The sequence below is a fragment of the Harmonia axyridis genome, chromosome 2, assembly GCF_914767665.1.
Source record: "Harmonia axyridis chromosome 2, icHarAxyr1.1, whole genome shotgun sequence".
In the NCBI taxonomy this organism is placed as follows: Eukaryota; Metazoa; Arthropoda; class Insecta; order Coleoptera; family Coccinellidae; genus Harmonia; species Harmonia axyridis.
Genome location: NC_059502.1, coordinates 12,577,842 through 12,595,386, shown reverse-complemented (window position 1 = coordinate 12,595,386; position 17,545 = coordinate 12,577,842). Strand labels below are relative to the sequence as shown.

General features: G+C 37.4%; 1 protein-coding gene across 12 annotated transcripts in view; it reads left to right on the top strand.

Annotated features, from left to right (window-relative positions):
* LOC123674035 (disco-interacting protein 2) overlaps positions 1-17,086 on the top strand; it is a 114,568-nt gene extending 97,482 nt beyond the window's left edge. For 11 of the 12 annotated variants that reach the window (XM_045608857.1, XM_045608849.1, XM_045608847.1 and 8 more), the window contains 11 exons: positions 3,366-3,614; positions 4,908-5,177; positions 5,235-5,396; positions 6,100-7,226; positions 7,543-7,917; positions 8,032-8,263; positions 10,236-10,366; positions 11,090-11,449; positions 11,842-12,149; positions 13,446-14,396; positions 15,464-17,086. In XM_045608857.1, coding sequence (XP_045464813.1) covers positions 3,366-3,614; positions 4,908-5,177; positions 5,235-5,396; positions 6,100-7,226; positions 7,543-7,917; positions 8,032-8,263; positions 10,236-10,366; positions 11,090-11,449; positions 11,842-12,149; positions 13,446-14,396; positions 15,464-15,716 — 4,418 coding nt within the window. In that variant the 3' untranslated portion in view covers positions 15,717-17,086. The remainder of the gene's footprint in view (positions 1-3,365; positions 3,615-4,907; positions 5,178-5,234; positions 5,397-6,099; positions 7,227-7,542; positions 7,918-8,031; positions 8,264-10,235; positions 10,367-11,089; positions 11,450-11,841; positions 12,150-13,445; positions 14,397-15,463) is intronic. The other variant, XM_045608848.1, reaches the window with a different exon arrangement.
* The last annotated feature ends 459 nt before the right edge of the window (positions 17,087-17,545 follow it).

Sequence of the window (17,545 nt, the reverse complement as noted above, 5' to 3'; positions counted from 1 at the left end):
ATTTTTATGATGATGGATTGGATGTATCCATTTAGTAAATTTGAGTATATTCTAAGTCACATAGAAACCCGAACACCCGGTAAGAATTATTTGTTTTCAATAACTTTTTTGTTTGCAGTACGTTTTTCTTCATCTGAATGTTTTATTTCTCATTATGTGATAGCTAATAACTTCAATTTTCAAGTTTACAAGAATCAATAATCGTCTTTGTAAACGTTGTTTGTAACAGGCCAATTGAAAAGTCTGTTTATTATTTTATTATTCAACATAGTTGCCTTCGAGGGCGACAAAGCGATTATAGCGATCTTCCAACTTTTCGATACCATTTTTGTAGTACGATTTGTCTTTCACTTCAAAATAGGCCTCAGTTTCGGCGATTGCTTCTTCATTGGCGCTAAATTTCTTTCCAGCGGGCATTCTTTTGAGGTCTGAGAACAGGAAAAAGTCGCTGGGGGTCAGATCTGGCGAATACGGTGGATGTAGAAGCAATTCAAAGCCCAATTCATGCGATTTTGCCATTGTTTTCTCTGATTTATGACACAACGCATTGTCTCGATGAAACAGCACCTTTTTTCTTCAAATGAGGCCGTTTTTTAACGATTTCATTCATACTAATCGCTGTTGATAATCTGGACCTTTTGGAAGTAATCAATGAATATTATACCTTGCGCATCCCAAAATACTGATGCCATAACCTTGCCAGCTGACTGTTGCGTTTTTCCTCGCTTTGGATTCGGTTCATCGTGTGCAGTCCACTTAGCTGACTGTCGATTGGACCCCGGAGTGAAATGATGGTGCCATGTTTCATCCCTTGTCACATATCGACGCAAAATTTCAGGTTTATTGCACTTAACCAGCTTCAAACACTGCTCAGAATCATTAACACGTTGTTGCTTTTGATCGATTGTAAGCTCGCGCAGCACCGATTTTGCACACTTTTTTTTTGTGAACTTTTTTGAGTTTTTCGTCGGTGACAGCCTCTTTTGGGCGTCCACTGCGTTCGCCGTCTTCGGTGCTCATTTCACCACGTTTAAACTCAGCATACCAATCAATGATGGTTGATTTTCCTGGTGCAGACCCCGGAAACTCTTCATCAAACCAAGATTTTGCCTCAACTATATTTTTTAACTTGAAGCAATATTTTATCAGCACACGAAATTCTTTTTTTTTTCGATCTTTCTTCAAATACCAAAAGTAGCTACACTCACAACGCAATATTTCACAAACTAATGGTCGGACTGCTGTCAAATTTTGACACGTATCGTTTGAAGGTTGGTACCAACTAAAAATCATATGGATTTAATACTAACACCGCCATTTGCTTTTACTGCTTAGGCCCAAGTCTTATTGGGTGAAGTGTTATATTTATAAAGATATTATTTTGTACCTAGAACCTTCTACCCTCTCATAAAATAAGGATATACATTTCCAATTTTCCGTCCCAAATGGACTCAATGTCCCATAAAGGAGTCGAATTAGGAAACATTCCCGAGAAAAAAATTCCCTTCGACCTGGAAAGTCAACCATCAAGACATGTGTACAAGTCGAACGAGACGACCAACACTTCAAATTTATCGATAATAGTCAGGGTATCGTCCAATGAGGGGAAACGTGATCTGCCCTAAATTGGGTAATCATAATATTTTATTCAATACATCTCCGTTATAGAGATACCCATCTGTTGGTGTTTCTCCTCTCTTCTTGGTGTTATTTTCACGATCGATTCTTCGAAAGCACGCCACGATGTTGCGTATACAAGGACTGGTAACCTTTGATCTTTCTATTGTTGGATAAGACAGTTCGATGGCATCGAAAGAGAACAACGTCGTCCTTCTATTCAATTGGTGTATCTTCAACGAGATAATGCATCTGCTGCGATAATTTTTCCGTGTGAGAAAATATGTCTGATAGATCATAAAATGTTAATCTTTATACAAGGTGTTTTCTGGGAACTTTTGCTCTCCTAGTGTCATCGGTTGTTTCACGTCGTTTGGCGCTCTTGAAGTTTGTTTTATGAATTTCTGATATATTTAGGTACTCATTTCAATATATTTCGAGTTAATAGGAAACGTTGATTCACTATGGGACATAAGAAGTGCGTTCTTAGTGGAGAAACTCGCGAATTGAGTATCACTGATATTTATCGTATCACTGATATTTTCATTTCCGCGCGCTTCATGTCAAATTTGTTAGTTCATGTTGGGGACAAAATCTGCTTACTGAAAATGACATATGCTCCCTCTATCTATGTTTATTAGTCTGAGGTGCTTTCTGACTATAGTACCAAGCTTGGAAAGGTGATCCGTTAGGTCGTTACAAAAAGTACGGAGTTGCTTCGTTTCTGATGTTTTAAGAAAGATACGAAGTTTAATGTGAAGAAAACACAAGGACCAAGAAAAAGAGAAAGAAAAAATAAAAAAAATTAAAGGAAGTCAGTGGCGTACGCTCTTTTCTCAATATTGTTGGCTGTGATGCCTGCTGGGACGACGCTGGAACTTATACAATTTCAATATAGTTAGAGCTAAATAAATAATAATAATAATAAATTTATTTGCAGAAAAATTATAAAATCTACAAACAAACACAATTCCCACAAAGGCTAAGCCTGTCCGTGGGGTGAACAACCAAAATTGCCTTATTACTTTGAATAATTGTACCAGATTTTGGTCTTAAGTGCGGTCATTTGATTGAATCATGACATGCTTGACGCATTTCAGATATTCATTATCGGATCAAATCAACAGGTCACCGGTACGTCATCAGTAGGCAAATCCAGTGAGCCATGCCTTGGACAAGGGTATTGCTTTCCGGTGCAAATGTAGGCAAACCGTGCTTTAGTTTTGCGTAGGATTAATACTCGTCGATAGTGCGGTGTGCTCAAAGCACACTCTGTTGAGCGAAAACCACATCGCTCGACCTGATATCTACCACACAATTGTCATAAGTTCCAATATTTGATAACAACGAATCGTAGATACTGAGATAATTTATTTTTTGGAAATCCTGTTTGTAGATTCGTGTTTATCCATGAAGGAGGCCATTAATTGCATTATTGGGATGACTAATTTGCGTTTGATGTATTTCACTTGTAATGGAGACGACACTTTGTTAACAAGCGCATAAGCAAGGCTTATAGTAGTTCTCACGAAAAAATGCAACGGTGCCACTTCTATGGAATATGCAGAAAAAATATATATTTTTTGTGCTAAATATACATTGGAGCTTGTTAGTCCTCTGGGTCGCTGCCAGTGTTCCTTAGGAATATATCGACTTTCTCATCAACTTTAAATACGAATCCACATAAAATCAGCAGCTACTCTTTTTTTCTGTTTTAACCTTCAATTCAATTTCACTTTTCACCCTAGATTCATCCTCCGATGAAGATAGCCTGGGCAACGAGGAACTGGTAGAAACCACGCCCGACAAGGAAAGACCTAAGGACAGGAGTACACCCCAGATGTTTCCGCCACCCCCTTTGTCGGACACAAGCAGTACCGGTTCGCCGCCCCCGTTGAACTACAGGGCTCGTCTGCCGCCACCGCCCAACAACTGGGACCATAGAATGAAACATGAAATGACTGAGATTAACGATGTTATGCAGAATATAAGGCCATGTGAGTTATACCAATGAATTTTTTATATTCCCCAATAATCCTTTCAAATATTCAGTACTTTTGGATTATTCATCCTCATATCCTTCAAATAGTAAATCTGTTTATATACTTTGATGATTAATGATTCCACTGGGGCTGCATTAGAGAATTTACTTTTTCGACGATTCAGCGATAGCTTCAAAATGGGTGTAGGTGAAGGTAGCTTAAGTGGTACCCGCTAGACTTTTGAGCTTGGGAAAAACACTACAGAGTTCAGGAAAAAGAATTTCCTTAGAGAAATAAATCCCTAACTCACGAAAGTAATAAGATTCGTCCTACTCTATACAAAAGCTCATTCAAGTGCCACGAACTGAGCTTCGAATCATAATGCAGTTTTGCAGACTCTGTAAATCCAATAGTTGACCACATACCATACTCTGGGCAAGACTGTTTTTTTTTAATCCTCACAAAGTTATATCCAAAGTTCCAATGGGTGTTTTCAGGTTTACCAACGTCTTAGACATCTCCTTGGGAATTGCTAAACTGGGTATAGAACAAAAGATCAAACTGTTCTCGAAGGCTGCTCTCTTACCAACCAACTCCTACTTCTTCTTTTAGTGTCTCTTCTAGTAAAGATTGGAGACAACCATGACCAATTTATCCCTTTCTTGGACGATGTGGTCTAACGTTTGAACATTCATCCCTGTCCAGTCTCTTATTATCTCCATCCAGGAATGTTCTTTTTTTTCTGATTTTCGTTTTCTCCCTATTTCGCCCTTTATGGTCAACTGGAGCAATTGATACTGATAACTCTTCAACAAATGAATTAGACCATTTTCCGCCTTTCAATAGATGTTAATAGCTCTCTATCTGCCTTAACACTGTCTAGTACCCTTTCATTCGACACTGTATCCTTCCAGACAATCTTGAGCATTCTCTGAGAAACCCAAACCCAAAAGTTGCCAACTTGACTGTTTAGGCTTATAGCCCCTTACTTAGAAGTCTCTTCGTTCGCTCAAATGCTGCTCTAGTATACTTAATTTCTATATATTATTTCGGTCTGGGTCTAAACTATCAGTTATCCTGGATCCCAAGTATTTGATTTTGTTCGCTTGTTTTTAAGAGCATTCTCTATTTTTCATATGAGTATAGGAAGACCAACATTTTCGTTTCTGCTGGAGATCAGGAGGTCTGTTGTCAGATAATTGTTCTTTAATGTATTTAGTCTATTGAGCAATAGCCTCTTCTGCTGTACATAGTTTGAATTTATCTCTTCGACTCCTACATTTAATCTAATTCCTTCTCATTTTACAGATTCACAACCTCCTGACGTAACCCACAACACTGCCCAAGGAGGACGTAGACCTCCAGCCGCCGATAGACTGAATAGATACGCATCATCGACGTCAGACGACACCATCGGTACTGGTACCGGAAAATGGAAGGTGTCTGCTAAAATACAGCAACTCCTCAACACATTGAAGAAGCCTAAGAGGAGGCCTTTGCCGGAATTCTACCAAGACGACGATATAGAGCTAGAAATAGCCGCCAATCCGAAAGATCCCAATGCGCCCAAACCTGAAGGTGGGAATACAAATTTAGTTGATTCGATTAGGTTCGATAATGGAATGATTTTTGTAGGTGGGTGTATGACGCCTTCCTTGGGAGATCCATTGGCTATTCCTTCTGGTCTACCGAGAAATATCGAAGCTGCTATATCGAGATATGGCTGTGCTTCATTCAAGGCTCCTGTCGCCACTGTGCTAGATCCTAATGGTAAACTGACTGTGACCTTAACTTACGGTGAGTACAGTCTTGAACAGTTGATAATATAATCTTTTTACTTAATTTTCAATTAGAGAATTCAATCTACTTCTGATGCTTCTTCATTGATATAGATATCCACAAAAATCCATGACAAAACTCTTTATCCTTTCCATTTGTTTCAGTTTGCCTATAGATTCCTTAATAAGCTAGATGACAGTATTAAAGAATCCATAAACTAAGTTATGTCAAAACTATTCAAAAAAATTACTTTATTTCTGAGTACATTGAGATTTTAAATTAAATTAGAGTATGAAATACAGCAATCAGCCATGTTATCTGAAGGACCGATCAGAGCGAATGATGTTACCTATAGACATATTCTATGTCTGAAATAACCCTACCTGGTGTCACTTCAAAGTTTTATTGTTATGGCTGCTAGTGTTTTGAATTATTTTAGTGATAGTGAACCAGCATCTAGACTATATCTGTTTTTCTTCAGTCAGCATAGACACGCAATACGACATGACACCTTTGAGCATTTACGCCATAATTTGCCTTAAAACTGAAGTGTTTTGCGGAAATAGACGTATTCCTACATTACAGGAGTGGATTTCAAAATCTGTCATCTACCCTATTAAGTTTCTTTGTGATATGAGAGCTTCAATAAGGAAATAATTGCTTTAAAACTTTGCATTTTTATGGTCAAAAAGGTTGGCAATAATTCTTCCTTTTCTTCTAGGAAAACTACTCACCCGATCGTGGAAAATCGCCTACGCGTTGTTAACCAAATCATTCGGCAAGAACGGCGATACGAGTCTCAAGTCGGGCGATAGAGTGGCCTTGGTTTACCCTAACAACGATCCTATCAACTTTATCTGCGCCTTCTACGGCTGTCTACAAGCAGGCATTGTGCCAGTTCCAATAGAAGTGCCCATCACGAGAAGGGATGCGGGATCTCAGCAGATAGGCTTCTTGTTGGGCAGCTGCTCGGTGCAGGTGGCCCTCACCTCCGAAGCATGTTTGAAGGGCCTGCCCAAAACCACTTCCGGTGATGTGATCCAATTCAAGGGTTGGCCTAAACTCAACTGGTTCGTAACGGAACACTTGACGAAGACTCCCAAAGATTTCACGCCCGATCCGAGGTTGTCAGATGAAACACCGGCATATATAGAATACAGCACCGACAGGGACGGATCAGTCATGGGAGTGACCATCACAAGGGCGGCGATGTTGCAACATTGCAGGATGTTGACGATGGCCTGTAACTACACCGAAGGCGAGAATATGGTCTGCGTGTTAGACTTTAAGCGTGAAGTAGGTCTGTGGCATTCGGTTCTAACCAGTCTCCTGAACGGTATGCACGTGATATACATACCGTACGCGTTGATGAAGGTGAATCCAGCCAGCTGGATGCAGATGATCACCAAGTATAGGGCTTCGGTCGCGGTGGTCAAGTCCAGAGATCTCCATTGGGGTTTGCTGGCCACCAAAGACCACAAGGACATAAATATGTCGTCGTTGAGGATGCTTCTGGTGGCCGACGGTGCCAATCCTTGGTCGTTGAGTTCTTGTGATCAGTTCTTGTCCGTGTTTCAAAGCAAAGGGTTGAGGCCTGATGCGATATGTCCCTGCGCCAGTTCCAGCGAATGCTTGACTGTTTCTGTGAGAAGACCCGGGAGAGCTGGAGTGAATTCGACCGGAAGAGGAGTGTTGTCGATGCAGGGCCTCAGTTACGGAGTGGTCAGGGTGGATCAGGAAAATAGCCTTACCTCCTTGACCTTGCAGGATTGTGGGCAGGTGATGCCTGGGTGTGTGGTTGTGGTGATCAAGATGGAAGGGCCTCCTTTCCTATGTAAAACTGACGAAGTAAGTGGAATTTTTTTATAATTTTTCTAAAACTGCTAGACAAGTTCAGACGACACCCAACTAAGTTATCACTTCAATTATTTTTTGATGAAATGATTTCTAAACGTTGTTGAAGCGTACCACGAGTAAATAGCATAACCTCATGAAAACAATTGACATGAGAACTGTCAAAGACTAATACACAGTGTTGCCAATATAACCATTTCAAATTGTATCATTCCTGTTGGAAAACCCTTTTTTTATAAGACTTAAATGGCAGTCAATTGCAACAGTAAAATTAACACTTCATAAATAAATAACTCATCGTTTATATCAGGTAGGTGAAATCTGTGTCAACTCCGGAGCTAGTGGTACGCAATATTGGGGATTGCAAGGACTGAGTAACTCGACCTTCAAAGTGCAACCGATTACTGCTGATGGAAAGACAATAGGAGACGCTGAATATACAAGATCTGGCCTTCTTGGATTTCTGGGTCCGGGAGGATTGGTTTTCATTTGCGGTTCCAAAGATGGACTGATGACAGTTACTGGTAGGAAACATAATGCCGATGACATCATTGCTACCGTATTGGCTGTGGAACCAATGAAGTTCATCTATAGAGGAAGGATAGCAGTTTTCAGTCATAGAGTTTTGAGGGATGAGAGGATATGTGTTATTGCAGAGCAAAGACCTGATTGTAGTGAAGAGGAAGTGAGTATTCTATGATTTTGTAAATATTCCAATGAGGAATTCTGCTCAGTTACTAATCATAACTGTAAAAACAAATTCTGGATGAGTTTACTGACAAATCATTCATTCTTTCAGTCTTTCCAATGGATGTCCCGAGTACTTCAAGCAGTAGATTCGATACACCAAGTTGGCATTTACTGTTTGGCATTAGTACCTCCTAATTATCTACCGAAAACTCCTTTGGGAGGTATACATTTATCTGAAACGAAAAGGAGATTTTTAGAAGGAACTCTACATCCTGCTAATGTTTTAATGTGTCCACATACATGTGTTACGAATTTGCCAAAACCCCGAGAAGTGCATTCAGGTAAAATTTTCAGCATAATTAGATGTTTTTGGGATGTTAATATTCGGGCATGTATATTTTCACTAGTTCACTGTACCCCCATCGTTTGTTGAAGCATTATTTACTGAATACTACGGTATTCATTTCTCTATCCTCAAATAAAGATTGCATATAAAAATTAGTCGTAAAACGTTTTGGAAACATCAAGATAAAAGGAAAACAGTTTTTGAGTTATTTTGTCTTCTCGAAAGAGTGATATGTACAAAGTCATTTACCAAACCACGTTTGAAGCGCGGAACCCTTTTTGAGAATGGGAAATTACATATACATAATTTAGGTTATTGGTGTTCACAAGATGATGAATGTATATATTACTTTATTATTTATTCAGTATCTTGTTGCACTGCCTGCACTTTTCCATCACCACTGCACAAAACATATCATGTTTTCTCTATGTGGTTTTCTGTTCATTGTATATTTATAAATGTATTTCACCATTTCATTTTTATATGTTTTTTTTTTGTAATTATCTGAAACTATCCTATGTACAAATTCTAACTTTTTTGCACTCTAATAATTTTTGCATGGTGAACACGGAATAATTGTTGAATGTTACTTAGCTCGAGTCAAGCGATTTAAAGGAATATGCTTCGAATGAATATCATAAGTGTGTAAATCTTGAAAATATGATTTTAGGAAAATTTTGGACAGGTGGTTGTCAGAAAATAAATAATTACATTGGTTTTGATATAAATAAGGGATCTTGACATCCTGGCCTCTCAGCATCCTGAGAAAAAAAAATTAGTTTTTTACTTATAACTTTGGTATTATTACATTCATTGTTTTAATTTTTAGCTACTGAAGTCTAGATGATGTAATGTTTCGAATTAGGTAAGTGTCTCTTGCCAAAATTATTCAGTAGCGTAGATGTAGAGGTGCGATGGTCTTTTCTTATTGAACTGTCTGTTCAACGGGAAAATTATTCACAAATGAAATAATTTAAGCCTCTAAATCATTTTGGCAGAAGACACTTACCTTATTCGAAATACTACATTATGTAGACTTCAATAGCTAAAAAATAAAACATGTACTAATACCAAAGTTATAAGCAATAAACTGTTTTTTTTTTTTTCAGGATGCTCATTAAAACTATGAATGTTATATCACTAGAGTTATAAGTAAAACACTGATTTTTTCAAAACTTTAACATCCTGTGTCTTTAAAACGAAGCTTGTTAAGATATATGTTTATATGAACTTTCTTCATGAAGAGTTGTTCTATCCGTCACCAAAATTATTGCACTAAAATCTGGACCACCCTGTACATAACTAGTGGGGAATTTTTCTTCAATAATTAAAAGAGCGGATAGTTTCAGATTCAAGTGCGTCACAAATATGCAAGAAAAATCGTTACAACTAATCTGTGTTTATCATTCACAGACAACATTGGTAGCATCTACTAACATAAGAGTTCATTAGCTAACAGTAAATAAATAGATCCTGAAATTGATGTTACCCTAAAAGTATTTACAGAAGTTTAGTTCATGAAGACAAACTTTGGCTATGTACACAAATTTACTGAATTAAATGTAGAAAAGTATATGGAAAATTATTCTCGGAATGTAGGAAATATAATGAATTAGAGTGAACGGTACACATGTTGACTGATACTAAATATAATCGATTTCTTCGTCGAAAGTTTCCCTCTGTAATATTTATTCCCACTTGAAGAAGAAATGTAAAAATCACACAAACTTAGAGATTTGTTTCGATGAAAAATTAATTCAACTCGTATTACATAAACCAAGAAAGTTTGCCTTCATGATCATTGATATTTGTTTGTACCCCGTTTGTTCGTTGAAGCTGTTGAACTCCCCTACTCCACTCGACTTGTGACTACGAGTGGGGTGTTGGTAGTGGTTCCCTCTTTACTCTTAACTAACTGACAGCTTTGCTTGAGAGATGCTACAGCATGGTATTCCCTTGCGTTTCAGCAACCGACTGTGTTTCAGACGTTGGCCCCGCGTCTGTTATTGTGGGAAATCTTGTGCAAGGTAACAGACTGGCCTGCGCTCAAGGCAGAGATGTTGGGGGTTTGCAGGAAGAGGAGGACTCTTCGAAAAAGGTAAGCTATATGTTTATATATAATTTTTTTTTGTTTATTACAATGATAACTACTACAATCTGTAAATTAAAAAAATTTTTTTCAAATAATGGAGATCCCATAGCTTCACAAGAGTATTGAAACATATATACAGGGTGCCGACTTAATTTGAAACACCTTTATAGAAAATAAAGTCGGATCAGTTACACCATTGATAACTTAACAACGGCTAGACCGAGTTTATAATCTTATATTTTTTGGATTTCTTGTATCTCAAGAAAATACAAGAAAAAAATTAAAGAAACTATAGAAGAGGTACGACGTTTTCCGAATTATCGGACAGTAGACATCATGAGAGGTAACTTTTTGAAGGTTATGGGACTTTAACAATCAACATACACCATATAGGTTGACTTCATAATAACTTTTCACTGGTTGATAATCCAGCTCTTGTAGTACTCCTCATTTATCATACCAAAAAGCATCTAAATTTTCTTTTTGTTTCATTGTATCTATTTCTTATGTACTCATGCAGAAAAATTGTCTCAAAAAATTTAACTCCTCCCCACAGAAAAAAGAAACATAAATTGCAATACCTACTATTAATACTTCAAAGTATTTCTTATATGTGCAAAACTCAAAATTGATAAATTTGTTTTTCATGATTCTTGGGTATCAAAAATTGTTTATTACATTTTACCACGAATCTGCATGAACCCCTCTAATGAGTGTATTCCTTTCCAGCAACAATTCATCACAGAAATCTTGCGGTGGAGGGCGCATAGTACCTCAGATCACACACTGTTTACCTTATTGAACAGCAAAGGTACGGCTGCTAAGGTGCTTACTTGTTCAGAATTGCACAAGAGGGCTGAGAGGATAGGCAACCTTCTGAACGAGAAAGGAAGGATAAACACTGGTGATCATGTGGCTTTAATCTTCCCTCCGGGATTAGATTTGATATGCGCTTTCTATGGATGCTTATATGTAGGTGCTGTACCCGTAACTATAAGGCCACCCCACCCCCAAAATTTGCAGACTACCCTTCCTACAGTTAGGATGATTGTGGACGTTTCTAAATCTGTATTAGTATTATCTTCACAGGTGAGTGCATTTCATTTTTAATGCAACTGCAGTTTATTAAGCATAAATATACATTTGTACTCTGTAGAAGCCTTAAGGATAAATGACATTGGAACTTTATGGTACGTTCCAAGGAATAATAATATTGTATTTTTGGAATAAGTTCTAGGGACCAATTGCATTGTATCTTTTGAGTATGCTACAGAGATCAATGATATTGTATCTTTAAAGTAATAATGGAGTGAATCTGAAACAAAAATTATTCAAAACCAAAATTGATTTTTCACAATTATTTATTATGAAGATGTTTCGCTTCAAGCTGGAAATTTTGGCATTATAGAAATATTTTGCACCTAAAATATCATATTTTGTGCTTGAACGAACAAAATTTAATTTTCTTTTTCCTCTTCCAGGCTGTGATCAAGCTTCTGCGCTCCAAAGAAGCAAGTAACGTTGTCGATATCAAATCTTGGCCTCTCATATTAGATACTGATGATATGCCCAAAAAGAAGTTACCAGTTCTTTATAGGGCACCGGCTGCCGAGATGCTCGCATATTTGGATTTCAGTGTTTCCACAACCGGAATGTTAGCCGGCATCAAGATGTCCCATGCTGCTGTTACGAATCTCTGCAGGAGCATGAAGCTTTCCTGTGAACTGTATCCGAGCAGACACATCGCTTTGTGCTTGGACCCATATTGCGGTCTAGGCTTCGCTTTATGGTGAGATGGGCTTTTTTTCTTCAGAATTTGATTGTTTTATGAGGAAGCAAGTTTCGCCAACTCATTATTGCTTTTTTTTTTTTTGAAGAAGGGAACAGACATCTGTCATATCATTTATTCCTTTAGATTGGTTGATGGTTGTACAAGCTATCTAACTAGGCGCCGTTGCCACGTTGTGTAGCTGTGATAACGGGTGTTTTTTTCGAGGTATATAACTTTAAGTTGGCATTACTGTTCAAGATGGCGACCGATTTAACAGCTGTCAAGTGATTTATTCTCAGTTTGGTTTGGCGATTCATCATGAATAGACTCACGCCTAAACAACGCTTGCAAATAGTGCAATTTTATTTCGAAAATAATGGTTCTGTGCGGAATACGTATCGCGCACTACGTCCATTTTATTTTGTTTAGCGATGAACCGCACTTCTGGTTGAATGGCTACGTCAACAAACAAAACTGCCACATTTGGAGTGTATATCGAACACCGTTACATCAGAAAACCTGAGGGTTTGGTGCGCTTTATGGGCTGGTGGAATCATTGGTCCGTACTTCAAAAACGATGATGGCCAGAACGTTACAGTCCATGGTGATCGGTATAAAGCCATGATTACTAACTTTTTCATTCCTGAATGGAACAACCATGATGTCCAGGAGCTGTGGTTCCAACAAGACGGCTCAACATGTCACACAGCTCGTGCCACAATCGATTTATTGAAAGACACGTTTGGTGACCGCCTAATTTCACGTTTTGGACCTGTAATTGGCCTCCAAGATCTTGTGATTTAACACCGCTAGACTACTTTCTGTGGGGATATGTAAAGTCATTGGTCTATGCGGATAAGCCACAAACCCTTGACCATTTGGAAGACAACATTCGCCGTGTTATTATTGCCGATATACGGCCACAAATGTTGGAAAAAGTCATCGAAAATCCCGATTGGACTACATCCGAGCCAGCCGTGGCGCTCATATGCCAGAAATCATATTTAAAATGTAATGCCACAAGATTATCTTGCGGATAAATGAGATTCATGTCAATCGAATAATCCATCGTTGTTTTATTGCAATTTAAAGTTCTATAGCTCTAAAAAAAACACCCTTTGATAATCATGAATGAAATACGCAATGACCAAGTATAAATTTTCATGTGCAGGAGAATTTCCCATTAAAGTGGCGATATTATTTTAGGTATCGCGCATATCGTTCACTACCCCACGAGCTTCCGCAGTTACTATAATTACCATATACTATTATTCTATAACACTACCAACCAAAATCTCTCTTTGCATTTTGCAGGTGTCTGAGCAGCATATATTCGGGCCATCATTCGATCCTAATACCACCGTCGGAGATCGACGTAAACCCCGCCCTCTGGCTGACAGCTGTCAGTCAGAACAAAGTTCGCGACACCTTCTGCTCATACGGCGTCATGGAACTGTGTACGAAAGGACTGGGATCGTCGGTCAACCAACTGAAGACGCGCGGTGTAAACCTGGCCTGTGTGAGAACTTGCGTGGTAGTAGCAGAAGAAAGGCCTAGGATAAACCTGACTACCAGCTTCTCGAAATTATTCAGTGCTTTAGGCTTGAGCCCCAGGGCCGTATCGACGAGTTTCGGTTGCCGCGTGAACGTCGCCATCTGTCTGCAGGGTGCTTCTAGTCCCGAACCGTCCTCCGTGTTCGTAGACCTGAGGGCGTTGCGCAACGATCGCGTCAGCCTGGTGGAGAGGGGAAGCCCGCACAGTTTGTGCATCATGGAGAGCGGAAAATTGCTGCCCGGCGTCAAGGTCATCATCGCTAATCCGGAAACGAAGGGCCAGTGCGGCGATTCGCATCTCGGCGAGATCTGGGTGCAGAGCGGCCACAACGCCAGCGGTTATTTCACCATCTACGGCGAGGAGAACGAGTGCAACGACCACTTCAACGCCCACCTGGTGACCGGGAACACGGGAGAAGTTTACGCCAGGACCGGGTACCTGGGCTTCCTGAGAAGGACGGAGACCGCCTCGATCACCGGGTCCAATAGGAGCGCTCTGGAAGAAACGATACTGGGCAGGGACAGCGATACGGAATCCTTGAATTCGTCACATCACATTCTCAACGCCTCATCCTCCGACAGTCCCGAACAGCACGACGCTGTATACGTGGTCGGGGCTTTAGACGAAACGATTATGCTTAGAGGCATGAGATATCACCCTATCGATATTGAAAACAGCGTGATGCGGTGCCATAAGAAAATTGCAGAATGGTAAGTGGAATATTTGTAGATGCATGCATATTCTTTTTTTGTTGTGCCCATTACTTTCATGAAAAGGTTTATACAACAAAATATTTTCGAAAAAATCGTATGGAAAAGAAAAAAAAAGGGGTTTTCTTTTTCCTGACCAAGAAACAATCATAGAGTGTAATTTGACACTTCGAAGGATGTATTTTGGGTTGCCTGACAGAATGTATGAAGCCGGGGCAAGCAACTATATAAGCTATATAAATAGACGTATTTCTGCGTTACATTAGAGGGATTTCAAAAACTGTATTTAGCCTTTTAATGTCAGTGGCAGCATTTGTGATTCTTCAATTACCTAAATAAAGATAGAAGACTAAATAAATAAAACCTAAATAAAGACAATAACTTGTAAAAGACGCCCTTAAATTCAGGTTAGGCGTAGAGTAATCAATTTTTCGTAATTGTTCAATCTCGAAATGGAATATTGATCTTTCTGAATGAAAATATTATTTTTAGAGCCTAAGATTAACGAAAGTTTGAAAAATTGGCTCGGTGTTATTTAATGCAATATTCTTTACCTCAATGGGGATTCAAATCCTCCAGCTTGACATTATATTTATTATGATTTTCTTCAAAAGTTGTTATTCTGAAACATAGGAAGATGTAATAAATTTTACAGTGAAATTTGAAGTATTTTTGGTTTTAATAATAATAATGGTTTTATTTTCCTTTGTGGAAGAAAATATAACACATATCTGAAACTGAGGGACAAATAATTAGGAAATCAACAATATGTATTGCTATGATAACAGTAAATACAATACATTTTTCTGCAAAGTTCTAAACCTTTGTAATTTTGGAGTTCTAATTGTTGAATAATCTATTTTCATTATAAACATTGTATCTATAATATTGTATTGAAAGTCCTTTGCCATATAAGTGGTATTCCAGAGTTAAACGAGGAAGACTCATTTTGTGTTCCAATCTTTTTGAAAATGTTAAATATTCTATGAGGAAGAAATGAATCATTGTGTGAAATTTGTAATCTTCAAAATAAGCTCATTAACCTCATACTACTTTTCTATTTTCAGCGCTGTTTTCACTTGGACCAACCTTTTAGTTGTAGTGGTAGAATTAGATGGTAATGAAAGTGAAGCCTTGGATTTAGTACCATTAGTGACAAACACAGTACTAGAAGAGCACCATCTCATAGTTGGAGTCGTCGTAGTTGTAGATCCGGGAGTTGTTCCGATCAACTCCAGAGGAGAAAAACAAAGAATGCATTTGAGAGATGGATTTTTAGCGGATCAATTAGATCCAATTTATGTGGCGTATAACATGTAAGATGTAATTCATTAATAATCAGTTCTTACAATTAATTTGGCGTGATCGAACGAACTTTTGAAACAGATAATACTGAGGTGATATCCTTGAGTTTTAATTTTATAACCGTCAATGTTGTAATCACTATAACTAATTTTGTTCACTGATTCAACCAGGTGATGAGGAATAAATATTTTTATGTTGAATTAGCTCTCTGCCATAGAAATCCTTCAGTATTACTTCAAAAGGGATTTATCGATTGTAGATCACTCCAGTGATAATAATCGTATCTTTTTGTACAACTAGAAAATTCGGAAAAAAGTCGTATAATAATTTGGATCAGCTGAAAATTTTGCACAAATTTTATAACAGTTGTTGGAAAGCTCAAAAAAAGATCTATATTTCTATGAAAGAAATTGTTAGCAAAACTTGTTAGTTGTGTGTCTGTTTGCTGATGTCATCAGACTTTTTCATTACACAACAAGATATGTTCGAAGTAATTCAAATTTGAAATTTCCAAGATGTATTTCAGCTCAAATTTTTCAAGTCTCAACATTTACATGTTAGTAGTTTAGATGTAAATATTATGGCCTACTGCCGATAGTGTATTGTATCAATAGATTGTACAGTCAACATCTCTCTTCTGGTATTTTTTTTAGATTTGAGCAAACTATCATGTGATTATGAACTTTTTGTGATTTAAGTTAGCCGTAAGCACCTTTTTTCATTTATTATTATGTTCCATGAAATGATTTCTTGAAGTAAATGATTATTTATTAAGAGTCTAGTCTAACTTTGATTTGGCCACGTCCCTGAAGATTATCACAGGAAAAAAACAAAATCTTCGTGGTTGTGAAAATAAAATTTTATTTTTAATTTGTTTTTTCCATTATTGGAATCTTTCAGTTTTTTGTTATCCATATTTCATAATGATTTAATGACATCACTTGAAAGTTTTTAAATGCGTTATGATTCTTTTAGTTTCAATAAATGATGTTAATTTATTTAAACTTCATAAGTTAGGATTGAGTGCAATTTAAGAGAATAATTATATGCATTGTGACATATGGAATTCTAAGAAAAACATTTCAATTAATCATTAATAATTCTAACAATTGAAAACTGACTGAAAATTCAAATACTTTAATACCAACTCCACTTCTGGATTGATTTTGAGATAGTTTTATTTTTCTGAAATATTTATTTATACCTTTGTTAGTATTATTTCTTAAGCAATCTTATTCAATGCTCTTTTAAGAGCACAATATTTTAATCAACATTGTGTGACAATATGATTTTTCTTTGTTTATGTATGAAATTGCCATTCAAGGCCGAAATTTTAGAAAGAATTTCATGAATACAACAAGAAATAAATGTACCTTTATATCAAACAGTATTATTTTTCTTATCTACCTATCAATTTTTTTAACATTTCAATTAAGACCAAAAGTTTTTCACCAATTCTGAGCAAATCAGTTCATTCTGCCATACCATTAAAACAAAATTGAGCGGGAGTTTTTCAGTTTCACGCAGATTTCATGACTATGTACTGGGAACTCGTCTGTCTCAGATTTATCTGTCACATTTGTGATAAAGAAAACTTTTTGCCAACCAACATTTTCCAATGCAAAAATCACTAAACGATATTCATGGAAATGATTGAATAATTTTGGACTTATGGAAGAATATCAATGGCTTCTGCACTTGTAATATAAATAACTAGTCTGCCATTCAAAAATATTAACAAGATTATTTAGGTAAGTAATCAGTCCTACACAGAACACAGTTGGTTCTTATTATCGATCAAATATGAGCAATGGGTATATAATAAAATAAATGGGAAATCGAAT